Source organism: Fistularia commersonii, chromosome 4, assembly GCF_037954325.1.
Source record: "Fistularia commersonii isolate RoL2024-O1a breed Wild chromosome 4, RoL_Fcom_v1.0, whole genome shotgun sequence".
NCBI classification, from domain to species: domain Eukaryota; kingdom Metazoa; phylum Chordata; class Actinopteri; order Syngnathiformes; family Fistulariidae; genus Fistularia; species Fistularia commersonii.
Window position 1 is genome coordinate 16227466 of NC_141287.1, and position 27989 is coordinate 16255454.

The 27989-nt window shown below is 39.4% G+C and overlaps 2 protein-coding genes across 2 annotated transcripts; one reads left to right on the plus strand and one right to left on the minus strand.

Moving 5' to 3' along the window:
• The first annotated feature begins 305 nt into the window (after positions 1 to 305).
• On the plus strand, positions 306 to 6951 carry casq2 (calsequestrin 2). Its single transcript, XM_086145586.1, has 11 exons — positions 306 to 821; positions 3188 to 3272; positions 3361 to 3461; positions 3556 to 3667; positions 4043 to 4116; positions 4193 to 4323; positions 4415 to 4460; positions 4542 to 4596; positions 5838 to 5938; positions 6042 to 6116; positions 6227 to 6951. The coding sequence occupies exons 1-11, from the start codon at positions 588 to 590 to the stop codon at positions 6467 to 6469; spliced, it is 1257 nt and encodes a 418-aa protein (XP_086001712.1). The 5' UTR covers positions 306 to 587; the 3' UTR covers positions 6470 to 6951.
• LOC147234902 (vang-like protein 1) lies at positions 6868 to 27950 on the minus strand. The gene is made up of 9 exons (XM_086145585.1): positions 27790 to 27950; positions 21833 to 22063; positions 20848 to 21019; positions 15724 to 16152; positions 15044 to 15219; positions 14329 to 14462; positions 12495 to 12645; positions 10977 to 11211; positions 6868 to 9667 (listed from the first exon to the last, which is right to left on the minus strand). Exons 2-9 carry the CDS (start codon positions 21892 to 21894, stop codon positions 9407 to 9409), a joined length of 1620 nt encoding a protein of 539 aa, XP_086001711.1. The 5' UTR covers positions 21895 to 22063; positions 27790 to 27950; the 3' UTR covers positions 6868 to 9406.
• Between the last annotated feature and the right edge of the window lie 39 nt (positions 27951 to 27989).

Genomic DNA, 27989 nt, shown 5'->3' on the forward strand with positions numbered 1-27989 from the left:
TCATGTTGACTGTCTCTGAAAACCTGAACCACTTCCCTATCAACATAAGAATCACTTTCCCTCTTTGATTGGACACAAACTTCTAAAAATAACAAAGTCTTTGGCATCAAACCATTTCTTATAGCCATCAAGGACGAACCATGTGTTAAGGTACCATAGCTCACAAATAAGCCCTTGCTATCGCTCTTTCTTACATGCACATTTATTTTTAGCCCTCAAACAACTGGTCTCCTAAAAATGGGCCTGTCCTGTATGGGTGGAGGTGGAGCACTGCTAAGTATGGTGTCCTCCCCCTCAATCTCTCTGGGGTCTGACTCCTTTTTCTCCTTTGTGGAAGCGTCAAGGAGGACAATATTGGAAAAAGGGGTTCTGGGTCCTGGGAATGTATATGGAAGTTGGATTTCTCTGGACAACTTGGGATGCCTGATAACTGACCCACTTTATATCCTCCAGAGGTTTTCTGCAGCGTACAACGCTCATTTTCTCCTGTACCCACTCAAGGGACTTGGGTGACCTTTGAGTTTGTAGACTTTTATCTTTTGAATCAAACCAAAAACAACTCCTTAGGTGTGTGGTAGCCGTGGACCATGCTCTTCTGGTTGTTTCTGATTCCTTGCCTTAGCCTCGTGCCTCTGGCTCCAGCTGAGAAGGGCCTTGAGTTCCCACAATATGATGGGAAAGACCGTGTTATTGACATCAATGACAAGAACTACAAGAAGGCCTTGAAGAAGTATAGCATGCTCTGCCTTTTCTATCATGCGCCGATACCAGACAACAAGGAACTGCAAAAGCAACACCAGATGACTGAGCTGGTACTTGAGGTAAGAATATTAAGAGGTGAGGGGTAAAGGTCATGCTGTGAGTGAAAGAGAACGTGTGAGATTATTAATCTAAGTCAGCAAAATGGAGATAAGTAACCCATATTATGTATACACATAGCTCTAGTTTACAACAAAAGGAGGTTGTGCGTTCAAAGGAACTATTCCCAGGGTAGCTTAAAGGCTGATGCAAGCGGATCTATGACAGTTTGGTATTTTCTTGACCTTGAACCTTTTTTAAGTTCATGTTAGAGACCGCGGGGAGCGGGTTGAAGGGATTCGACATCGATCATTGTGAAATCCACTGCAAATTGTGGAGGTCAGATGTTAATAAGACATATTTCAAAGCTACGTTTTTCATATGAACAGTTAATTGATTTCAATTTGGATAATTTAAATCAGTTAGTCTCCTAACTGCAATCACTTTTGAATTGATATAAATAGTTTTTGGAAAATCTAAGTTGACACCAGAAAGATTAAATTATTGAATTATTTGAATATTTTTTTTTCCAAAGCTAGAGTTTTATAAACTGCCTAATAGCTGTTTCTTCAAAAAACATAAAAAAACAGCTTTTGCAGGAATAAGTAACAACAATTTTAATGGTTCTTAAAATGTGTCAATACTACATGTGAAGGTTTCAGCAATTCCTGCCTGCAGGAAAATTTGACAATTTAATGCCAACTCTCAACAACCATAAAGATGACCAAAGATAAATCAATGTCACACAGAAAATGCAAAGATGGCAAACTCATCAACCCCCTTCAGGATAATTTTGGGTGGAGGTCTCCCACCAGTTTTGGTAGCCTCAGTATGAAAACTCAGCTATTTTCCATGAGCTAAAATTCACAAAACAAACCATATATTTAGTGCTGCAGTTACCTATCAACATTTGTTGACTGTAGAAAAAAGGAACACAGAACAACAATAATATATATCAAATATGCTGTGCCTACTGTTAATTGTTAATTGTCATATTGCTATGAGGATTGCCTTGGTGTGAATTTAAGGTTTGTAATCATTTGTGATTGAAAAGGGCCTCACACTTGCAAACAGCATTTATGATCCAAGAGTGGCATTTACAGTGTGCTGTTATTAGATAGATTAACCAATCTAAGACATATAAAAATAAATGACATCATTTCATTTAGGTGACGTTACTTTAGAAAATGCTCATGCTGGTGATTAGTCGGTTGCAAAATAGTCTCACTGCCCTACAATTCACTTTTCTGTTTGCAGTATTGTTCTTAGCAATTTGATAATTTCAAGTCATTCAATCAAATCTGTTTTCTCCCCTCGTATATTTAAACAGCTGTGACTCATTGTCACGTCGCGAAGCTTCAGTTTACCATACAGCCATTTATAGAGTGACAACCTGAGAGTTTATTCCTCCGGGATATCTTCACATTCATCGAGCACTTTTTGCACTTGTCAAAATAGCAGGTGCACTTTGAGACATTTATAAAGCCAGAGCCCACCAGAGGTCTTGTTGCTGCACCATTACATTCCAAATAAAACCTTTCAAGTTTGCACTGAAACTGGTCCACTTTCGATGACATTGTGGAAACCTAATGAACGCAGTGAAAATGTCTAGTCTTGCCAGCACTGAAGTACAACGAGTGGTTCAATAGTGAAAGAAATAATCCCTCTCTTGCAATGTAATATAGTGGAGAACATTGTGCACTCTCTGCTCTTCATCTCATGTTACCCAGAGCTGAGTTCCTCTTTGATTTACTGAGCTTGAAGTCAATCCTGCACTTCTGCACTTGTTACACTGCATTTGCATAACTGAAGCAAGAGGACTTACTGCACCAAGATTAACATTGAAGGAATCATTATAGTTTACTGCGCTAGTTACTGTGAGATGTACGAAGCGAAAATCTCAGACAATGATAGATGGTGCTTTGAGTGATGAAAAAGTGTGAGGTACGGTCTTGACAGAAAAGAATACCAAACTTGGCAATAAATGAAAGTGCCCTAGCCAGGCTGCAGGACATGTAGAAGAAAGTTACCAAATAATCCATTCTGGCCTAAAATTACAATAACCATGGTAACAGTATGTGGCAATTGTTCCATGGAGTACAGTGCCTTAAGACGATTTTAGACCCTGGTTTGAAATGTGCGACATCAGATGGAAAAGTTTCGGGTGAAATAAGATGGGAAGATAAGTTATTGTCAAAGACAAAGAAATAAAAAAATGTACAAATGTTAGACAGTCATTCAATTGTTGAGAAAAAATAAGTCATATGTTGGGAAGCTGGTGAATCGGGATGTTAACTGTCATTTGCTATTTATATTCAGAACTCAATTTTGTCTGCCCTATCATAACTGCTCTTGATCCACCCCAGACCGTTCTCCCTATTCAATGCAGCTAATAGCTCAGGTGATGGAGGAGAAAGACATTGGCTTTGGACTGGTCGATTCCCATCAAGACGCTAAGGTGTCAAAGAAACTAGGTGAGTGTTTCTGGCTACTTGCTAAGTGCTGAATAAAAATGGTCCCAAAAGCAAACGTTCGGAATCACTGTAATTACATCTGTCACAGGCCTGGAAGAGGAAGGCAGCATATATGTTTTTAAGGATAATCGGGTGATCGAGTTTGACGGCTTGCTCTCTGCGAATACCCTGGTGGAGTTTTTGTTGGATGTAAGTAGGCTGGTTAAAAGACAGACTCTGAACTGGTCAGACTAACCACCACCCATCTGACCAAAATTCTCTTGGTCGATCCGTCTCACTCCAGCTGTTAGAAGAGCCGGTGGAGGTGATTGGAAATGCTCTTGAATTGAGAGCCTTCGACAGAATGGAGGAAGACATTCGTGTCATCGGGTACTTTAAGAGCGAGGACTCTGAACGTGAGTATGTCGCACCGAGTTCTGTGTTTGCAATTAAAAGGGACAGTGATGGGCTCTTGCCCTTCATGCATACATTCTTACTTCCTAATCTTCATGGATTTACAGACCCATTTTTATCACCGTTGCACACACAGCTGCTTCTTTCCCTGCCTTTCACATGGCACGGAGGGATTGAATCTATTGTGGTTTCACTTGTGGTAATGAACTGCAGCCACCTCTCGTCTGCCCAAAAGTGGGAGCATTTAGAAGAGGTCACGGTTCAGTTATTTTCACTCTCTTATTTCAGAGCTGCAACTGACAAAGACAGTGTATGAAGATGTGTGATAAAAAGTCTTTGATGATGATGCAATTCTGTTCTGCTTTTTTCACTGTCAGACTATGATGCATTTAAAGAAGCCGCAGAGCAATTTCAACCCTACATCAGGTTCTTTGTCACATTTGAGAAATCCGTGAGTAAGAACAAGACCTATACGCGATTAAATGTTTCCACCATTCGTCTTGAGCGCCCCGTGCTCCTTCCCACAGGTGGCAAAGGAACTGACTCTCAAGTTAAATGAAGTGGATTTCTATGAGCCCTTCATGGAGGAGCCTGTTACCATCCCAGGCAAGCCGCTCTCTGAGGAGGAGCTGGTGGAATTTATAACTGAACACAGAAGGTACATAAACAACAAAATGTATATTATGTATTTTTTTCTCTTGAGGTTAACATAATGCACCAGGGCTCAAAGCGTAATCTGCTCTCATTAGACCAACTCTGAGGAAGCTGCGTGCGGAAGATATGTTTGAAACATGGGTGAGTGACAATAACCTGGATGCGGAGGCAGCATCAAGATCTCTCATTTAGTTTTCATGGACTTTTCAATTTTGGTCTCAGGAGGACGATATTGATGGAATCCACATTGTGGCTTTTGCAGAAGAGGAGGACCCAGGTGAGAGCATTCTCTTTTTATAAAAGGTCTCCCAGTTTCCAACCCATTAGCAAGGATAAAAGTCTTACACACAAAAAGTTTAAAATTAACTCTATGTAACTTTTTACAGTGACCCAGGGTCCCAGCATTTTCCAAATTTAATTTCTATGCTTTCTTGGGGTATTAGAATCAGCAACTGTGACCAAAAATATAACATATTATAATATAAATTGTATTGATCCCCATAGGGCAAATTCCTTTGTCACAGCAGCGTAACAGTTATAGTGTAAAAAAAAAGTAAAATAAATATGAAAATAAAATCAAATAGAAAGGCAGAAGACAGAAGATACCAAGACAACCATGAATAAATAGACAGCAGGCAACAACAACAACAACACCAACAACAGGGATAACGATGGGCAACATCAAGGAACAGTGGGGTGAAAAATACACAACCAGAACTAAATGACAATATAAATAGAGTAACAAAAATAAATAGCAATGAATAAAATAAATAAACAAAAATAGGCGGGATATGTGCGGGCTGGGACAAACAAGGATAAGAGCGACAGCAGAGTGATGGTGTGACATGTGAATGTAAATATATACCTTTGCAATAATATGCTGGAAAAAAAGAAAAAACTTGGCAGCTAGATTTAATAACATTCCATGAATAGATAAAGGGAATGCAAATTTTCATATTATTAAAAATGAAAATACTGATACATGAATGACTATCCTTACAAGGGTTTTACAAGGTTCCCATTGGCCCTTGGTTTTTAATTTTAGGAAATGAATGATGTTGAAACTGATATTTTAGCATTTGTCCACCCTGATTATTGGTAATTAAACAAAAGCACAGGGTTTTTATACAGTTTTTTTGCACCATTTTTTTCCAACAGTTGTTTCTCTATCAGACCAAATGACCACCAGTATCAGTTATATTCATTTGAATGCTACCACAGTTCCCTCGGTCTCACACCTTTGTCCTGCAGATAAATCATAGCAGTCATGTTAAACACTTGGCATACTGTCTAATGCAAAAATAAAATAAATATAAAATATTTTTATGTCATGGAAATAAAAGCCACAAGTACATAAACAACAGACTACATTTTAAACAAGTACAAGTATCAAGGTGTTTATTGTCTTGATTTTGCAACACAAAACACCTCACCTCAAATGGAATTTTACATAGATTACACAGAATTACTGATTTGTCTTCAGTTCTGAATCTACTGATATGATTTTATTTCTTCCAGATGGCTACGAGTTCCTAGAGATCCTAAAGGAGGTGGCCCGTGATAACACACACTTACCTGACCTCAGCATTGTTTGGATTGACCCTGATGACTTCCCCCTGGTGAGCCCTCATTTCTCTCTATTCATACGCACAGAGGGAAAAGCAAATAAGACGGCTTATGGATGAATATACTATTAATGTGCTTTTGGCTTCTGTCATTCAGCTGATTCCATACTGGGAGAAGACCTTCAAGGTTGATTTATTCCGACCTCAGATCGGAGTTGTCAATGTCACAGATGTGAGTTCATCAAACCTGGCAACCTGCTGTGTTGATTTTCTTCCAATAATATCATTATTATCAGTAATACTCATTTGCTTGTGTGTATGTGTGTGTGTGTGTGTGACTAGGCCGACAGTATTTGGATGGCGATGGAGGATGAGGAGGATCTGCCAACAGCAGAGGAGCTGGAGGATTGGATTGAGGATGTACTGTCTGGTAAAGTCAATACAGAGGATGACGATGATGATGATGACGACGACGACGACGACGACGACGACGACACAGATGATGATGATGATGATGATGATGATGATGACGACAATGATGATGATGAAGATGATGATGATGATGAAGATGATGATGATGAGTAAGTCTTAGCCTGAGAAGGGGCTCTTCAGACTTGAACTTGGACAGCAGACTGTCAACTTCTCACAACAACATGATTCCATGCATGTACCGAATGTGTGCATTATAATGAAACAACTGTCTTATACATAAATGTATAATTTTCAATAATGCAAAGAGAATTTCGGATTCCAAATTACAGAGCTCATATATGTCACTGGTCATGAGCCTTTTATTCAAGATAACAATTAATAATAGATCTATTGATGTGTGGTAAACAACAAAAGTTTGTTAACTTGAATGTCATTGTTATCAAATGACTTTCTTCTGTACATCCAGAGCAACAAAAGCACAAGAAACCCAAAAAATTTAGGGCAGAAAATGATCAGCAGCATTAAGGATAACAAAAATAAAAAACAAACACAAAAACATTATGTGTCATTTCTCGATTTGTTTCTATAGGAAGTGGTTCATTTCACACATTGTCAATAAAGCTACTTGGATGGTTTGTGTGATTCATTGTCCCCACTTCTTTCTATGCTAATTTTCCCTTTCCAATGAAAAAAAAAAAAAAGATTACTTTTCTGCCAAAATATACATGAGATATCTACAGAGCATTGTTAAAATCGCAGTGCTCTTCTTTCTTCCCCATCAGATTTATTTAATTCACCTTATATAGTTTCAGATTTCTTCGCCACCTGCTACCTTCTTTCTTCTATTACACAGTTCATTACTCACAAAGAAATTTAAACAAGTAGTCACAGCAACCTCTGGTGCTCTAAAATCCAAACTTCTGAAAGGAGGATTCCAAAGTAGATAACATTTAGAGCACTGACTATCAAAATGAAGGGAACCACTGTTTATACTGAACCTCATTTCTTATTGTAAAAAGGAATCTAAAGTGAATCCAGGGATCTCTCTCTCCCTCTCTGTGTCTCCAACCAAGACTGGTTTGACGGTACTGATAACCTCTTGCGTCATCTGAATTTTCAACTTATGCCACCAAATAAATTTTGTTACTTCAAAGTGCAAACATAAAAAGTCTTCTCTGGAAAAACAATGGAACAACATGATGGGCTACATATTAATTGCAGTCAATAGTACAGTTTGGTTATTGAATGACATTTACATAAATCCCCCCAAGATTAAGACACTGTGAGAGAAAAAGTAAGGCAATATAATTAAGAAAAATAGTAAATTGTGAAGAAATATGATATTCCTCAAGACGATAGAAATTTAAACCTCATGACTGTGTGAGGAGTAAAGTAATCAATCAATATCCCTACAGTCCTGAAATGAACTCCGAAATGTAAATGGGCTAATCTGACATGGTGGAACTATTTAGAGTGGCTCAAAGACCAAACTAGCCATAAAATATCATTGGTTGTACTAATACAACTACACATCATGATGACACAAAAGTAAAACATTGGGATAACTTGAAAAGGTCAGTACAAATGTTTATTTTAAAAAGTGACTTTGACACAGCTGCTGTAATTTCATTGCTATTCTTGTACAAAAGACAGGGACAATTTCAGGCCTCTGATGACTGCATGGCATTTGGAAATTTGTTTGCTTATCTTCATTTTGTTCAATTTTCTCTCAGACACACGCACACATGTGCATGCATGCACAGATGCGCACGCACACAGACACACACACACACACACACACACACACACACACACACACACGCGCGCTCTTGAAAACTACAAAACATGTATGCGGAGCAAGGAATATGCTTTACTGAGGCACACGTGTATTTAGAAGTATTAACAACCATTAACAATTTAATACCCTAAAATTACCATCAGTGACAATAGTGACATTTGTGTACAACACAACATATTTTATTAAATACAAATTATTTTAAAATACAGATATAATATTCATATTACTGTGTAAATGAGTAAATTTGGTTCTTGCTTTAGTCAGTGTTGCTGTTCTAGTATTCAAACATAGGAGGCAGTAATGTGGTACAGGTTCATACTGTTGAAATTTGGATACACAAAGTTTTTCGATACTTTCCAGCAGAGATTGATTAATTTTGAGTATTGAGGGGAAGAAAATTGCTGCAAAATTTGACCATCATAATAAATCTATTTTTGAGCCGAGGCCATCCTTCCAGAAGTGTATCATCAAGGTTAACCATAAACCATAAAGGTTTAACCATAAACCGCAATGGTTTAACAAAAAACACAGCCGTGACAATGAGTCTTTCTTTAAAATAAAGAAATAAAATAAAAAGATCAAGTCATACTTCACATACGTCATTGTACAAATCCAAATATAACAAATATATGGATCATTTTATTGTCTCTTGGCTAAATCAACTGTATTCATCTGTACAGTGGTTGTTGTTCAGTCCAAGAGAGTCCAGTTTTTTTCTGACATTTACAAAACAGCTATGCACAGTCCATTAATTACCACAAATACAGTGCAGATAGACAAAGTATAAAAAATCTTTGACAAGGTTATAAAATCATTGAGGGGTGCACAGTTTTTAAGGACAAAGTTTACTCATGTATAAATACTATATACATATGTAACACTTGACAGTTAAATCACAATTTTCTAAGACTAAAAAGGGTTCAATTTCCAGCCTGTGGCTTTTGGGAAACCAGAAGTTTGCGACAAGAACGAAAGGACATACTCAAGAGTTAAGTCTAAATAAAAAGAAATCTAAATCAGTTGCTCCACCTAAACTTTGAGGTCTTCCATGCAGGCACATGATGGCACATGCAAATAGAACAAATTGTGAGGGTCTTTTATAGTGCATAGAGGAATACCCGAACTACCTTCAACTGTCAGGACAGAAAAATCAAAGCTATTTTTATGTCTCCTGGGACAAAGCTAATGAAAAAATGTATGTAAGCAAAGCACATAAACAAAAACACTTTGCAACATCTTCAAAATATTCGGTCATGTAAGTCACTATGAACACTGCCAGCACAGAAGATCTGTTAAACGGAGGTTTCAGACTGGAGCAGCAGTAAAAACTTGTGAGATTTAGGGTCAACGTATTCCTCAATCAGTCGAATATAAGGGATGGTCTTGATGGTGACAGCTAAGCTGAAGTCAAGACACCTGAGCAGGAATTCAGTGCCTTCCTTTATGCCGCTAGTTACGGAGGCCTCGCTCACCAGAGTCCACTGATCTGCCATCCAGCGTTCGGGGCCATATTGTAGCGTTGGACCAGGGGACAGGTAGGCCTCAAGGAATGCCTGGATACAAATAGAAACACGCTGACAAAAGTTGCATTTTCAAGGTAATCTGAGCAGCATGGTGCTTCATATTTCTCCTGGTAAACCAGAAGGTGGCACCAAAATGCAAAGGAGGCATTAATGTGTAAAGACCATTGATAATTTGTCAAATTCCGACATAACCTGATGCCAACTGACCAAAAAAATGATTTTTCTTTCAAATATTGTCACTTTGAAAGAAGAGCCTAGAATATCATTAGATACAGTAAATAGATATAACATGATTTGAACATCTAGAGGAGCCATGACATTTAAATACTAAGCCACCATTAAGTCACTAAGAGCTGAATTTACTGATTATCTACATCCAAGGTGATGAGTATATCTAAGAAGTTGAATATTTCCTGCACTTCATGCCAAACCTTTTCAGGAAAAGAAATGAAGCGAGTGCTTCCTCACTGTGGTGTGTCCTTTTGGAAGAAACCAGGAAATACTAAGATCATTTGCATGAGATGATGGCATCAATGCACATCGATAAATCAACAAGTCTATGTTTGTAGATTTTAGCCGGCCCTCTGTCACTTCCTCACATGCTATAGCCAGGGATCAAAAGTGTGAGCTCTGGATAGAAGTCAAAGGGAAGCCTGAACACCTTCACAGTAGCTGCTCATGACTCATTCTTAAGGAACAAATTGGCAGCATGATTAATGACAGAGACTTACTAGGTTGTCCCTTTCATGGTGTAATCCATAAATTGATAATTTCACCCTGAAAAATGTATCGCTACTGGTGCCGGATTTGTTATATCTTGTTCCTGAAAAGGAAATAGTGAGTCATTGTGACACAAAGGAATTGTAGCTTAGAACTCAAAACTTGGGCCTCAGTGTTTTTGATTCTTTCACGTCGCCTGAAACAATGCTAAGATGTCAACATGCATAAAGGTTCAGGATGTCGGTGGAGGTTCTCAGTCATCCAGGTCACGGTGAATTATTTTTGAAATCTTCTTGTTGCAGCAACTGGACTTGAATTTCTTCACTTGAAGACATTTCACATTTCAAGATGTTAAAATAAATAAATGAAGTTTACAGTGAGACAGGTAAATAAAAATAGAGTAATTGTTGCGTATCCAGATGAACAGATGTCAACAAATATCTGGCTGTTCTTTTACCTACTAAATTAATTTCATAATTCTGAAATAACTTTTTAAAGGAAAGTAAAAGCCCCAGCTGAGTGCGGTAAGACCTATTTTTTTGCACATAGTGATAAATACGTCAATAAAAGGAATACATTTTCATGGAAAGGCAAATTACTTTTTAAAAAACAAGTTTACCTTAGGACTCATGTTATTGACTAAGCAGAAAGCCAGATGCTTCTGGATGCTCTCCATACTGTGGCAGTGCTGCCTCCTCGTGGTGCGGAGGTACTTCTGCAGGGCACGAGCCATTGAGGGAAAAATGGCCAAAGCAGCTTCTCGAACATCCATAATATCAGCTGGAGTTGCACACTCGTCTTCTTTCTTCATGTGGCGCACGTGAGTGAAGGCCTCCTCCACTGCCACCACCAGCCTGACAAGGTATGTAGTACACCAATGGGATTCTTAAAAGTTTGGCTTCCAGTGCCAAAACAGACTTACTGTTGTGTTCAAAATAATAGCAGGGTTGTTAAAAATGTGGGTAAAGCTCATAATCCTACTGATATTTTTATTTCCATTCACTGGGAACACTGCACATTATATTTTACGTGAAAGCATCAAGAAAAAAGTAGATATATTTGAATTAATTCACAGAAAATGAAGAAAACGTGGTTGTGGGCTGTTCAAAAAAATAGCAGTATCTGAATTTTTCATAACAAACACAAATGTTTACTCAATGAACTGAAACAACATTAAAATTTAGCATTCCTGTGATTTACCAAACTAATATTTAGTTGCATAACCACTGTTTTTGAGAACTGCTTCACATCTGTGCTGGAGTCAACCAACTTCTGACACCTGGAAACAGGTTTTCTATCCTAGGAGGATTTGACAACCTTCCACAATTCCTCAGCATTTCTTGGTTTTGCCTCAGAAACAGCATTTTTGATGTCACACCACAAGTTCTCTATTGGATTAAGGTCCGGGGATTGGGCTGGACACTCCATAACTTTGATTTTATTGGTCTGGAACCAAGATGCTGCTGGCTTACTGGTGTGTTTGGGATCACTGTCCATTAATTGAGTGGCTGAACCAGACAAATGGTGCATATACACATGGTCACACACGGATTTCCTCATATATCTCTTGTCATTACCCCCTTAACTAATGAAGTACCTTTCATAACTATTTATAAGGAATATCTTTTACACTTTAAGTTATTTTTTGTCAATATATGTTTTTTTAATACTTTACCTCATGCTTAAGTATAAGTCTATTTTAGAAATGGCTTATAATGATCGGGTAAGTCCTTTTGAATCCTTTACAAACTGTTTTTGCAAAGTGATTGACATTGTGACGTGAATTTCTAGGTAATTCATTTATTATCTTTACTGCTTATCCTGGTCGCAGAACCCCGAGTAAATCCATGCTGACGTGGAACATGCAAACTCCTTTTCTCGGATCCATAGATCCGAGAACCTTTTTAGCTGTGTAGTGGAATTACTAACTGACGTATCCCCACCCAACTTTCAGTTGATTTATCAGAACGTATGAAGATTTTACGAATCGCATTTTTTTATCACTTTCCTTATTTGGTGGCGGTGGATTTAAACCAGATTAAAGGTGGCATGGCAATGTAACCTGCTGTTGTTCTACACCTCCTGTCTGACAGCATATGCAGCAATGCCCCTGCTTTAAGATGTTTCTGTGACGCACCTTGCTCTTCGTTTGCGGACCCTTCGCTCATAGTCAGCCTCTTCATAATATATTTCATTATGGGCGCTGTCTTTGCGCTTTGCAGCAGCTGCAACCATCGCCCGTGACTGATTTCCATTACCAGGCTGTGCCCCTGCTGTGTTCCCGGGGGCTGCAGAAAATCAGAGAACAGACACAAAATGATAATATCTACTGGGGCTGGAGGAAGTAGGCGCTGACCCCACCAGGCTCTGATTAATGGGCTGCTTTGAACTGTTGGGAGGAAAGATTGGATGTGGAGAGCTTAGATCTGGCACCTCATTATATATCCAATGCCTATGCAAAATAACAACTGTAAATAAATCTTATAGATCGTTATTCTTTTTTTTTATCTCAATCCTGCTTACCTATTTCAAAGTGAAGATGGGTTGATACTGCATGCTAATATCTGGGGCATCCTGCCAAATCACATTTCCTTCATTGAGAGTTAATTATACAGCAAAGAAAAATTTCCGTTGAGGTCCTTCTGTTTGTCCTCAGACAGTTACATCCAAGATGCTTAATGGGGCAGAGGGGCAGGGACTACTAAACTGCAATGCAATGCAAAGCCAAAGTTGTTGCCTGATCTGTCAGTTTCTCTGAAAAGTTGCTGTAGCTTTTGTACCAGTTTATCTGAACACATAGATGGAGTAAATTTAGGTAATCTATCTATCTATCTATCTATCTATCTATCTATCTATCTATCTATCTATCTATCTATCTATATGAATTTATAAATTACTAACATATACTATATATTCATTATTTATATACTATATTTAATTTAGGTATTTTATATATATATATATACTTTTCAATATTATACATATATATGAATTTATATTATATATATATATGAAGGGTTTGGGGGACATTACTGAGAATGAGCCCTCCAGTTCAGGTAGGGATTTAAATAATTCATTTTCTGCATATGCAGGTTTGAAGTTTGCGTATATGTGCTAATTATTGGATGGAAGTATTTAAATGAACAATGGATGCATGGATGTCATCTCTTGTGATTATTTTAGAAGGACAAGAATGTCAGCATGAGTGTTGCTTTGACTTTCTAACCTACATATTCAGAAGAGTGAGAGTAGTGGGGGGTGGAATGACAGAGAGGGGAAAAGATGGAAGAGAAGGAGCGATCTGGGGGAATGTGAGGAATGAGCACTACTCTGATGAATTATTTAAAGCTTGAAATTCCATGCCGCCCTAGAGGCCTTTCTGCTGAATTTTGATACAGAGGGTGGGGTGTGATTGGAGGAGCTGTGAGGACGTACTACTGTATCCAGCAATAGATCATAAAAGCTGTGGCAGCGGGCAGGGGATTGATGGTCACAAGTAAGACTTCTGTAATAAAGAAAACTACAATATGTGAAAACATACAACAGGCCCTGTGTGATTTTGTAGACGAGCACTATGTGAAAAGGATTGAGGAATCACAGTTTGAGTGTGTGTGCAGTGATATTTATCAAGGATACAGTTTTTGTAGATGCAATATATACATTATGTCATGGATGGAGGCTTTCAGAGTGCCCTAAAAATAGAATGAAGTGAACCGTGACATTTGCAACTTCCTTTGATAAAGTGCTACAGTCAGCAGGCAGTATTGTAGCTATATTTGTACTTACTGTCCAAAAGATATGCTCTCAATTTGTTTTTAAAAGCTGCTTATGAAAGAGATGGAAATGGAAAGAGAGGGCATCACAACAAAGAGGCACAGGGACCAGAAGCCCAGCAGGAAGCGACCTGAGGGCCAAAAGCGGTAACATTTTGAAATATATGATGTAATGATTGGTCAGGTCAGGTAACAAACCGTCAACATTGTAGACTTTCAACCCTGCAAGGTGTTTGGCAGCCCGGTGCTTAGAGGCAGACAGAAGGGATGGGTTATGTAGAGGAAAATCTCTGTAATAGTACTCCAAAATCAAGAGAGCAGCCCTCTGGATGCTGCGGAAGGGAGAAACAGCGAAAATCAGCATGAACGCAATTTACTTTCATGGTTGAGACACTTAACATTAATACAATGGTTTTCTGTTCTGCAGCAGATGATATGCATCGCTCCAGCTCAGAAATGTATCTGCCTGTTTATCACCTTTCCAAGTGACTCAACATTACCGTCTCATCACACAAGCCGTATCTAATTACCATTGTTGTCTTTTGCTCCGGGCAAAGTCACACACTTGATCAGAGTAGAAACAAAGGAAGACAGCGAGTAAATGAATTCCTGTGTCCAGCACAACCCCCCCAACCAAAGTCCTAGAATAGCCTGCCTGGAGCAAAGTGGACTTGGAGAATGATGAGTAACTCAATTACTGCCTATGCCAGTCTCTTTTCTTTGCGCATGGGCCTCCAATTACACACATTCTTTGCTGTGGTCGAGTGTAATGGCTGTGCTCTTTATGTGAGTAGTACTATGAGGTCAAATTCAAATTCAAAATGACTATTTTCCATTCAGCATCTGCTACAACGCTCTGTCATTTGGGACTGCATACGATGACAAAGAGGATGTAATAGACATGTATTTATACCTTAGCTGGCCAATGTTGTAGTGACGTGTCTCTCCGTCAGTGGAGCGTATGATGCGGACACTGTAACACGGCTGGAGTTGTCGGAGCTCCAGCAGCACCACGGCCAAATAGTGGACAAACAGTTGTGAGTCTACGAGGGACACTGCAAATTGTACAACACCATGGTAGTCCTCATCCTGCATTAGAGCACAAAGTCACAGGTTTAGATTGAAAATGAAAAAAAAATATTCATAACTGAATAATGCAAACCAATTTCTTCACTTGCAAATGCTTCTTTTTATCATGAAAAGAATAACTGTGAGGAGCCATTGATACAGTACAAACTAAATTGCACATGTACAAAGCAATCACATGATTATGTACACACTGAGAAATAAAATAAATAAAACATCAAAACAAATATCATACGCACAAAAAAAAACTAATACAATATCTCTAATATAGATGTTTAATCTTGATGTATGAAAATCTAATTTCAGAACATTGGAACTACTATGCCACGAGGTAATTACTTAATAATACACAAATATGATCACAACCTGATAACCTGATAAGAGAAGTTCTGCTGCACATTGTAATTTTTTATGGGCAAAACAGCTCCGCTGGAGAAGACTTATTACTGATTTGAGTACTGAAAAATATTTGTAATAGAAATATAGAAAAAAATGTAATTTAGCCACCTGTGCATCGAGGATGCGGACCCCATAGAAGAGCCAGTAAGACATGGTGAGCAGGAGTGTGAGAGTGGTCAGGAAGGCACGATAGACACACACTCTTGGCAGGCTTGCGCGGGCTGGCCTGAGAAACAGCGCCCAAATGGCCAGCAAGAGGATGAGGAGCTTAAAAGAGATGGAGAGGAAGAGGCCCTCACAGGCTGCACCGCAAGCCTGCAGCCTTTCTGGCCACATTATCACAGGAAGAAGCAGAAACACTAGGGGTGTGGCCAGCACCAGCAGCCCCACACACAGGCCCACTGCGAGGGGAAGGTAGCGGCGGAAGCCATGGGTCCGGTCCTGAATCCCCTTTCCCAAGCCAACCACTTCCTCCTGGGAAACGCTCAGCTCTGACGTGCCTGTTACAGCCGTGGTTGTCTCTCCCCAGTTATCGTCCTGAGGGAGGAGAGATGAAGACAGAACATTTTGATTTGCGGTACTAACTGGATTGTTTCACTCATTACAAAAAAGAAATAAAAACCCTCTCGCTTGAATACGTAATTTCACAATATCCATTTAAATAGTCATGATAAGAGCCATATCATTATGTTGGTGCTGATGACTACTGTCATTTCTGGACTATTGAGCGCACCTGATTATAAGCCGCACATAAATATATGTGTACATATATAGGCCGCACTTGTCTATAAGCTGCAGGTGTCCATGTTGTAACAGGAAATATTTACATGAAAAGATGTTACACAGAAACATCTTTCAAACATTTAATTAAATACATACCGGTAACATCCACAAATACGTACTGGAAATGCCGGATGAATAATAAATGACAAGGAAAGTCCATCCATCCATTTTCTATCCCCGCTTTGTCCTACTTCAGCTGATCCCTATCTTTGTCCTTCTCCTGCACATTAAAACCACTAAAGTAGTCTTCTTCAGTGTCGGAATTGAACAGCCTCAGAATTTCACAATAATTTCACTGGTCCAATGTGACGAGGCTAAATATTTTGGCGGCATGAAGCTTGTTAGTCCAAAAAACTCCATAAATTAGCAGCATTACTGTTAAAGCTGCAGTTTTCAAAGTGTGTGAAAAAAGGAACGGCGTATAGTCTGGAAATTACGGTAATCAAATCACCATCTCGACTCGCTTTCTCCTTTTCCATATATATAAACATAACCACAGAGATTTCACACGCCTGATTTTATACATATTTAACTAATGCAAATAGCTCAATTCTCACAAACACTGTAGCATGTTACATGAAGTCCAATGTAACGTGGCTGAACTGACCCATTAAAATGGTTGTGTATCTGAAAGTAAATTCACAAAATCGCAAATCTAACCTGAGTCATACAAGCAGCATTCCTTTCATTATTCAGTTTTAATCCAGTTTTAGCACAAGCAGTCATAACACATTTTCTGCTCCATGCACACACCACATCCTTCGCACGATATAAAGACTTGGGATTTTCTTGGGACTTTTGTGATATATTTTAAGCGTTCAAACATCCCTCGAGATGCAACGTGAGATGACAGTAAGGGATGTGAAGTCACGTGCATATTTGCAGGGAGATGCACACGCTAACATATGAATGTACCCTAGACATACACAGGAACCACATTGCAACAAAACATAAGCCGATTCTGTCTTCGCCTGTCATTTCTTATGAGTGTCACATTTTTCTCCATGCATGGCCATTTTTAGTATAAATCTCTCCAACAAAGACTCTTAAAAAGAAAAAGAAGTGACAAGTCTTCGCGACAGAGGCTGTTTTATGCTTGTCATCAATTCCTGTAATTAGCTAGTCATTTCCCCCCAGAGTGTGAATTTACTGTATTTCTCTCAGCAGTTGATGACAGATGAGAGAAGTACAAGGCCAACACACACACATATACACACACACATGCACAGACACACACGGCCTGGCTCTGCACACACACACACACACGCACACACACACGCACACACACACACACACACACACACACACACACACACACACACACACACACACACACACACACACACACACACACACACACACACACACACACACACACACACACACACACACACACACAGTACTGCCAGAGTTATACATGAAACTAAATATCTGCCACTGAAAATGAAAACCTTTGTTTAGTATCTGCCTTAGTTACACCCTGCAAAAATGGCTGTACTCTGCTTCCTTGCTTGAGTCATTTATCCTGAGGAAAAATATGAACAAAGGGGTAACTCTGAAGTGACTATTTGATGAATGAGAGGTCATACATAAACAATATATAAATGCAGAAATCTCAAACCACAATGACTTTCTCACACCTAAAATCGGCGCATTTGGAACGCTTCCCCCATTGTGGATATTTCTAAATATTTGAGGTGTAAATGGGGGACATTTTGATTTAAAACTAGGATGGAAAGCTACCTGGACCATGTACAGTAGCTGGTTTGTGTCACTGAAGGTACAGACATAGAATTCTAATATGCTGGGAAATGACACGGAACCTCACATTATCATTTATTGCCATTTCACAATGAATGTGGACACTTTTCAAGCAGGTTTCGGACACATCTTTCATTTTAAATTCACAATTTTTATGTGAGATATAACATTATATAATTCTGAGCCCTCTTTGTGTGTATGTTTGTGTGTGGCAGCCTTGTACTTCTCTCATCTGTTAATTTCAGATCCATAAACCAAGCCATTAAAGTAATCTAACCTTAAAAACTGGGATTTAGATATTTACCAGTGAGATGTAATTTGGGGTGCTATTGGAACATAGTGATATGATAATGTGATCACATGCAGGTTCTATGAGTGCAACTTGAAGATTTTCTCTTTATATACTCAAAGAATATTTTGACATTAGGAGGAGATGTTGAAACATATTTTTGAGGGTTGTGAGGGTTGGCTGTTTAATCAGAATTGTCTGTACTCTTTGTATCGATTGAAATACTCCTTTAAGCTCAGCTCCTCTACTAAGTTGTCAAAAAGAGAAGTTTCATGCCGATGTCTCAGATCAGAGAGAAAACAACATTACTCTGGCAGTGGTAATACACTGTTAAATCCTGCCATTAACTCTCAGCGGACTAATCCCTATGATAAATACTTCCATAATCAGGATTGATCTGTGCGATAAAGCAAAAGGGGCAGGCTGAAGTGGAGGACGCTGGAGGAGAAAGGGACAGAACCAATGTGGCCTGCTTGGCAGCCTTTTTGTCTGTCAGAGGTTTAGTATGGATTATGATTGCCCTGCCATGCGGAGTCCCAACAGCCTGATTAGCAATGCTTGCACAGTTCTCGCTTAAACAACACATATGCACACATGAGTCTGCCAACTTGCCACACTGGCATAGATGGAGGTTAAAAGGACATTTAACCCTGGTGGTCGAGTGTGTTTGTCAAACCATGAGTGTATAATGAGTCATCAGACCGGCGAGACGAAAAATGGCCAACAAATTTACACATAGTAGATGAATACGTTTGTATTACAGAAAAAAAAAAGGTAAAGACGCAGAGTTTGATCGAAGACAGTGGGGAATCTGAAGTCTGCGAGTGTTTTAAGCAGCATGTGGTGCTTCAGTTCCAGACCTGCCACCTTCCCTATCTCTGAGTCACTGACACAAAAAAATCTGGTCCTGTCCTTATGTCATAGGCATGAGCGTGAAATTGGTGGATTATTATATCGGCTTTCCTGAAATTGGCATTCAGCTCAATGCTTTAACTAATCTCACGCTGTGAGAATCTCGTGCTGAGATCAAGTCTGTTAGTGTTACAACAGCTCTGCTTCCCTGATAGACCTGCTCCAGAAACCCCGTTCTGGGATGGACTTAGTGCTGTAATGGGGCTGTTGCTGGTGTTTCATTCAGACGTGTCTGTTTTTTGTAGCGCTAATGCGTCACAAAGGCAGACTACCTTACAATTCAGACAAAAGACGGAAGCGGCAAGTTGACAATCACATGACATTCTGGAATGTGCATTTTTCTGGAAGGCAAGAGGGGTGGAGAGCAGATATAACAGAATAGATCTGGCCTCACAGAAGTTTCCATTAATTCTGGATGAAGAATTATCATACTGAATTATGCTGTTAATTCAGGGAAGTACATCTTTTTTTCCAAAATGTTTCTTACATCCTCTATTTGTATGCGGTAAGACTTTGAATGAACCTTAGCCATTCGAGTTTATGTGTGTATATATATATAGACACACACACACCGCATATATATACATATATATATTATATACACACACACATACACATATATACACACATACATATATATACACATATATACACACACACATATATGTATATACATATTTTTGTAAATATATATATATGCACATATGTACACACACACAAACATTTATATAGATAAATATATGAATTCAACTGCTTTTATGTCAAATTTAAATATGCATTTGACTGATAACATTTTTAATAAACATTGGGAAATCATTGAATGGTGTAATGAGAGAGAAAATGGTTTGTATTATTTGACGAGTTTAACTGGGGCGTATCTTCAAGACGAATAGTGCTCATTCCTCGAGTGACAATGTGGGAAGAGGTGAAATTGAAGATATGTGGTGTTTTACGATGTTTCCCTTACCCATTTCTGTTTATCTATTGCGGATATTATACATTATAATGAATGTATAATATTTTTGTGTGATGTATAATGTAAAAGACGTCACTCTAGACTTCCATTAGGCTTAACTACATGACTAAAATCCACTGTACTAATTTACTGTGCATATGAAGCTATCAGCATTGAATAGGCATGAGAGTTGTTCCCAGTATTACACACACACACACACACACACAGATGCACACATACACACCCCCACAGTTAGAGGAGGAACACTAATCCTTTGGCCTATTTGATCCCTGACACCATTGTGTGAGAGCGTTGTGCCGATGTGGAGCCCACTGTGTGATGACAAGTTCAAAGGTGATGATGCAGAGTTCACAGATGGATTAATGGGTGCTCCAATTTATTCCGGATGAGGATTGCAAAGACAGCATAGATGATCTATAAATCTGTATTTAACAAAGAAGGCAACATTTGATCTCAATCCTGTGCGCATAAGACTTGATGTCTCACTTCTTCATTGACTTTGAATTCATACCTGGCCCTCTTCTCCATGATCTGCGACCAGCGTCGGTTCTCCCGGCAGCGGCTCACTGTTGTGAACAGGGGACTCCTGGGAAGGTGTGTCGGGGGGATTGATGATGACCGATCTTTCAGAGCGACTGCTGTCTTTACTGTTGCTGGCCTTTTGCCGTTCACGGCTTCGTTCTCTGCAGCACATACCACATACAGTGGGGAAGAATGGTAGAATGAAAAAAAAATATGTTGGTTATTTTGGTAATTTTTTAATAAGATGAAGACAATTTGTACATATTGTCTATGAGCTTTGTAAAAAAAAAAATGAAAAAAAAAGTCCTTCAACATAGTCAATAAAAACAAATATTCTGAAAACCCCTTACAAATAACAATACATCCATATTTATATCATTATATTCGACATTAAGAATGTGTCATACATGGAAGCTAACAAACTGTCTGTCTTCTTAAGAACATCAAGGAGCAGCCATGGAGATGACAATTCTAAAGGTTATTTTGTTTATTTTGTGATTTTTAAGCTGTTTCCTGTTTGCCTTTGGCAGATGCGTCGTAACAATTTCTCACAATTTTTTAAAGATAAAAAAAAATCCTTAGTTTCATAAACAAAATGTAAATTTTGAATAAAATAGATGGACAAAGATGGGTAAAGAAAAATCCAATGCATCAGATCAACTAAGTGATTAATATGAGTCTCTACTTGTTAGACCAAGTCAATAAGTGATAAAGGTTGGAGTCATCAATTTGTCCGTCTACCACTTCTTCTCTATTAGTCTCTGCCGAATTCACTTGGCCACATACGGACATGAGGTTGGGTCACGGACAGGCTCTGCACAAAAACACAACGGCCTCCATTCAACAACCACTGAAACTGTCGGGGTGAAAGATATGTTACATTTGAGTTCTTAAACACAAATTCAAGGCAAGGGGAAGCAGAGACAGTGAAGAAGCAAAGGGTGAGCGTCAAGGCAAACAGACGAGAAACGCACCCATGTCGGTTCGATCTCCCGGAGCGGCTGGAGTAGCCTGAGTGGGTTGACTCAGTGTCCATTCCAACTTTGTTCACAGGAGAGAATCGTCTTGTAGCGAAGGGGGGGGTAAGTTGGCAGCAGTCCTCAAGAGGAGGGAGGCGTTGCTATCGAGACAAGCCTATGAAAGACCTCAGGAATCCACAACTACTGACTACAACCCCAGGGAACTGCTGTGGAAGTCACATTGACCTGAGAAACAGAGATAAGGGAAACCCAAGTCTCACAAACAATGCATCATATACACTTTCAGTCTTGGTAACGGAGGATCCAGGCATTCATTGCATTCCAAATGGGTCGGATTGACCCTCACATCATTTGATCAGTGTCATCATCACTTTTCTTGTTACAGAAGCATGCTTTGTAAGTGCGCTCGAGCCTTATCCTCCCCTGGCCAGTAGATGAGCCTTGATGAAGAAGACCGGAAAGAGGGGCAGAAACATTCTTCCTGCTGTCTGTCTCCACCACTAATGATACTAAATCACCAGCTAGCTTGTTGCAATATTTTCCTCATCCCTCGCCAGTGGATTTGAAAACACATCATATAAACAAGCATTAAAATAATAACATCTCTCCTTTGTGCTGCTTTATTCAAACTCACATTTGAATAAGTCTTTGTGTGCAGTGCTTTTCAGGTATTATTTATTCCTCAGCTCTGTCTTTTTACATCCGATTTGTTTTTCACTTGACATGATATTCGAATAAAACTCCAATACTAGAATGAGACGTGAAGCTACCTGCTTTATCAACAGAGCAATAAATTGGCATCAAATGCATTTTACCTGTCAGGATACGGACCCACGGCAGGCCTGCGCTTGGCAATAACTGAGTGCTTAAAAGCCAGAGCTTTGAGTCTCACTGGTTGCTGGCTCATTCGTTGATTTCCTGTCATCTCTCACTATTAGCTCTTTTTTTGCTTCTTTAAACATGGCTAAAGGGTTTTTAGTTTTTGCAAACACTGCAACCATATATTCCAGCCATATTAACCTGTTTGACCTCACTGTCAATCATCAATCAGTTACTGGATTACTTTCAAAATTTGGCTCTTATGACACTGAACAAATCATTGCACCTCCACCCTCTATATTCACTGACCCAAGTACTATATAGAGTACTTTGACATCAGTAAATATATTTTCATTAATTTACCGTAAATGCTGCTCGCATAAACTGCTCGCATAAAAAAAAAACAACAACAAAAAAACATTAGCTTGCAGAAAAAGTCTCTTGAGAAACAAGGTGATAGGGGATTCTCTTTTTAATCAAGGTAAAATAAAGCTTACTCCACATTGTAAAAAAAAAATACTGATCTTTTTAGTGGACATAAATGAATAAATCAGTAAGCAAAATTATATCAATGAATTTACTCCTCTAACATGCACCTGTGGTGATTCAGAAAAATTCAGAACCCCTTCTCTGCCCTTTCTTATTAAATTACTTCCAGGACTGAGAGACAAGCGAGGCTGCCTGGATGCTTGGCCATGCGTAGCCATTCATCTAGACCTCAATTGCGCTGTCTGTCTCCCATCTGTTGTCTTGGTAACCAACGGCCAATCGCTATTCCCGGCCCAGCCTTGTTTTTAGTATCTTGGGTAATTCCTCAGACATAACGTCTGCGTTTTACCCTTCATCCGAGAGGCTTCTTCAGATCTGACTTCAGTTCAGAACATCCTTCAGTTCTCTCAGATGAGGGGTGAAACGTCCTCTAGTAACAAAATTCAAGTCTATTTGCCAAGACATGAAGATTTTGACAAGAATTCACCATGACCTGGATGACTGAGAACCTCCACAGATATCCTCAGACATCCTTTACAAGATATTTGTAATCTCTGTACACAGTGGCTCTTATGAACGCTGAAGAAGCTGTTCAGAACGAGGATGCTAAATCACAGTGATGTGATGCTCGTGCTTCAACTCTCCAATTCCCGAGAGCGGAACCCATAGCTTATTTCCATCGAATGAGATAAATAGCTTTCATGACAATTCATTCCTTTCCTTCCAACTAAGAAACAGCCTTAAGACCCCATTTGCAAGCTTGACACCACAGAAGATTGTTGGACGATGGAATTAAGAATATAAAAAAGAAAAATAGGGATTTTCATTTAGAGCATCACAGTACCGAATCTAAAGGAATATGTTGTTGTTTGTCGGTTGGTGATAAATGAAGTTGGGTATGGAAAAGTCAATAGAATAATGAATGGCATGAATAAGAACAGGAAGTTAGTTAGTGTGAGAGAAGAGGATACAGAAGAGAGGGTTAGATGGAGGCAGATGATTTGCAGCCACCCTCGTGGGATGGGCTCCAGCCCCCTGCGACACTAGTGAAGGATAAAGTGCATAGATAATGAATGAAAGAATGAGATGAATGAAAGAATAGTCAAGCCAAATATTTCAGAATACAGTTTCAAAGGGAAACAGAATGTACATGCTGATATGGTAGACTATTTAATGAGAGAAGGCGGTCATTTACGTCGGACAGACTACAACCCTTTGTATTGTTCAGACAATATAATTTCAATGTCACATTGAGTTTCAAAATTTAAAGTCCTGCGAGTTACAAACTATATTTCAATATCAACTTCATCTGTATTCCGATCTATTCCAATCATATACCTCAGTTTCTATTAGAAATTGTCTGATATCCCTATCCACTAATACCACCATGAAAACACAGTTTCTGAGCACAAAGGAGTTGTGTACACGCAGCCCTTGAATAAATAACGGACTATATCATAACTAGAACAGAGCTGAACATACCAGTCACAGCATCAAAGCTGCTTAGTGCCATTAAATTTTAAATAAAGAGCAAGATTTGTAAAAAAAAAAAGGAACGCTCTATCTCTCGTTTCTACCCACATCTGAGGCGTCCACTGTTGCCCGGGCAACATCTGAGTTGGGCCCCTCTCTAGCAATAATAATCAATCACTCCGCTGGAAATAAATTTGTGTGATTCTGCTTGTGTGCGAAGAGTGTGGACGGGGGGTGCCGGAGTAATACGGGCACAAAGCAAACAATGACTTCTCATCGCACCCAGTGCCGGCGTGGTTAAATGAATAAGACAACGATTTGAATAAAAGCTGTTAACCCCCTGAGTGCTGATCCCTGGACGCGTGGCAGTGGTATGTGGGCCAAGATGATCCCTCTGTGAAACCACTCATCCACAAGACAAGCATGAAGAGGCACAGAGAACCAGGCCATGTGGAAAATCGCAGCCACAGGGAAAGAAAAACTATCAGTTACAAACCAGTGGATAAATATGAATGGTAGAATGACGACATGTGCCAGAAATGTGCAGCTTCCCGGTTACCCCGAATTCTTTGGGAATGATAAAAAAAAAAAAAAAAAAAATCAGGATTATTCCCTGCGTGCTTGTATAACTGCAGAATATTCCGGTTCGATGCACTGAGAAGAAATTCTGGAGGGAGAAAGTACACTAATGTAAAACAAACACTACTTAATGATGCTGTTTAGTTGCATGAGACTCTTGCACTGTTGCACACTCGTCATTTCACCAGGGCCATGTGAGAGCATAAAAACATGTGGAACTTGTTTTCTGAAAATCTAATTTTAGAAAAACAAACAGTTTTTTCAAAGACGCCAAAAGAGTCATTGACACCTTAGAAGTCATGGTCTTTAGAGGCACTTTTCTGTTTGGTGGTAAAACTCATCATTTGATGAACATGTAAAGAACTTTGGATTAGGGCTGTGGAAAACATGGAAAAAGGTTTATCATATTATTTAGATGGCTGACTTTTGATATTGATATTTATCACTCAGTTGTGAAACATGTCTTTCACATCGCAAATTCTTTCAGACTTCACCTGATGGCCCAATTGTTAAAATGATGAAGGGATAATACATGATAAAATAAAGAGAAGTAATCACAATAACAGCTTAATCCTAGGCAAAATTTTAAAAGTATTTTAATATGTCTTTCTGTGAGTGTGAGAGTGTGCGGCTGAGTGTGTGTTTCTGTGCTTCTTATCCGCTACAATGTCATCAGTGCTTTACACGAGTGAACAGAGAGCGAGAAAAGTAAAATTTGGGATTCCATTAAAAATATGGTGCAGCGCTGCCATCCTAAATGGCAGAAATCATTCCTCATCTGGATTCACCGCTGGTTACCATGGCATCTGTGTCCTCCCTTGCTAACCACCCAAATGTGTTCCTTCATTCATGTACACCCTGCCATGGTGGCATTATGCCATAATCTGCCAGATGGAGCAGCTGGCAATCTGGAGTGTAATTCTTTTATTATGTGCTACAATTCAAAATTAAGCTTTGGACACAGGCTGCACAGATACACACATTAGCAACCTTTTTTGAAAAAAGTTGGGAAAACCTCTCAAAAATTATCACGGGAAAACTGGAATTATCCCATTTATAGTGATAAAAATCTGAGATCACTGTATGTACTCCGACGACCAGGGAATAAAAACAGATGGTTAAAAAAATGTGTGGCTGGACTCAAATCACACAAAATTAGAGCCAAATATCCACATAAAGTGATAAAAACTGAACAAATTTATGGGAATTCACAGCCGCCGACCTCTGCAATTTTTTTTTTTCTTTTGGGGAATGTTGTCTTTGAAAGAGAAAGCCTGTAATACTCTACTCATACACTCGCACACACAAGCCTGGAATGCAAACTTGGTCCCCTATGATCAGCTCACGTGGAAGTAAATAATAGTACAGTAGAGGGAGAGAGAGCGAGATGGTGTAGGAGGGGTGAGGAGGAGATAGAGCATTCTTACTTTCAGAGGATTGCTTTCATGTTTGTAGACACACCATTGTATTGTGTATTACGCTCTGTAAATTAAGATTTTTTTAGCCACTAAAGCTCCTGTGCAGCCTGAACTGAGCTGTGGTTTGACTTGGATGAATCTGAGGACAGTTTTTTCACTTTCCTTAGCAATTCATTTGTCTAGTGATTAGTAAATATCATTCAAATAAGTTACGATTTTTTAAACCCTTTGTATAAATTTTGGGGGGAGAAAATACCTAGACATTTTGAATTCCAGTTTTTGAATGAGGAATATATTAAGCTTTCCTCTGTCGCTCAGGCAATAGAGAGTTGAGTTATTTACTAATGTACTTTTGCGCTGTTCTAAACCAAATGAATGCTCCAGACCTACCAGTTCAGTTTCAATGAGTCTTAGGGTTTCCCATATTTTAATATCGAAGACAATCTTCCCACTAAAGCCCGATATCCTACCATAAAGTCACCCTACTGAGCCGAATGTCAGCCTTTTGATAACTAATGTAGGTTAAGATGCCCTCTGCCTCCCTTGAATCTGCGCTCCCCCTTTTTTGAAGACCTGTGCTTCGGAGAAAAGCGGACAAAGACATAAGCAACATCCCTTTGACTTGAACGGTCACGGTTAGACCTAATCCCTTCCAGTGGGGGTCTCACCAGTCACCTGTGGGGGTTTTCATGGCCTGCATCTCGCCTTTTAGATCATTCAACACTGTTCAGTAATACATGGCTCTAGGTGCGCCCTGACTTTTTGATAATATGGAGAGCACAGGTGAATTCACCTCAGCCAGCTGCTGATGGCACAGCAAGGCGTCATCTTGCAGAGCTGAAACGCCCTTTATTTCATGTGCCAACCTGGTCATGCTCCTAATTCTCTAATTAAGCAGCACCAGTTTCGGTTACATTTCCCAACCATTCAGAAGGTTATCATCCCATCTGATACATGCATTCATATATCTAAGTGCAGGCACACAGAGACCGAGTACCAAATAAATTGGTATTTAGTAGAAACCCATTATATACATTTTTTTTCAATGTCGCCGCCGCCGCCGCAGCCGCAGCAGCAGCAGCAGCAGCAGCGTGGAACTTCATTTATAATTCCGGATTTGCAGGAAAAGAAATGCGCTGCGATGAAACCCGGATGCGAATGCGGTGCACGTACCTTGTTTCCAGCGGTGTGCCATATTCCTTTTCCTGCATTATCGGTGTGTCGCGGCTCAGAGAAACGTCCTGCAGCTGACGGACGCCCCGTTCACTCATTCAAGCCTGGCCATTGTGGAGAATATGACCGGGGAGAGAGAAGGAAGGCATGGAGGCACTGCTCTCTCTAGTGCTTCCAATTAGTATATTCAGTATTTGACC

Bases quoted from the DNA above. Each gene is read 5' to 3' on its own strand.
- casq2 (XM_086145586.1), top strand. From the start codon at position 588: ATGCTCTTCTGGTTGTTTCTGATTCCTTGCCTTAGCCTCGTGCCTCTG. The intron at 3,462-3,555 runs GTAAGTAGGCTG...GTCTCACTCCAG, and splicing joins TGGTGGAGTTTTTGTTGGAT to CTGTTAGAAGAGCCGGTGGA. The intron at 4,461-4,541 runs GTGAGTGACAAT...TTTTGGTCTCAG, and splicing joins AAGATATGTTTGAAACATGG to GAGGACGATATTGATGGAAT.
- LOC147234902 (XM_086145585.1), bottom strand. From the start codon at position 21,894: ATGGACACTGAGTCAACCCACTCAGGCTACTCCAGCCGCTCCGGGAGA. The intron at 14,463-15,043 runs GTATAAATACAT...TCCCTTCCGCAG, and splicing joins TACAACATTGGCCAGCTAAG to CATCCAGAGGGCTGCTCTCT. The intron at 12,646-14,328 runs GTTTGTTACCTG...GATTTTCTGCAG, and splicing joins GAAAGTCTACAATGTTGACG to CCCCCGGGAACACAGCAGGG.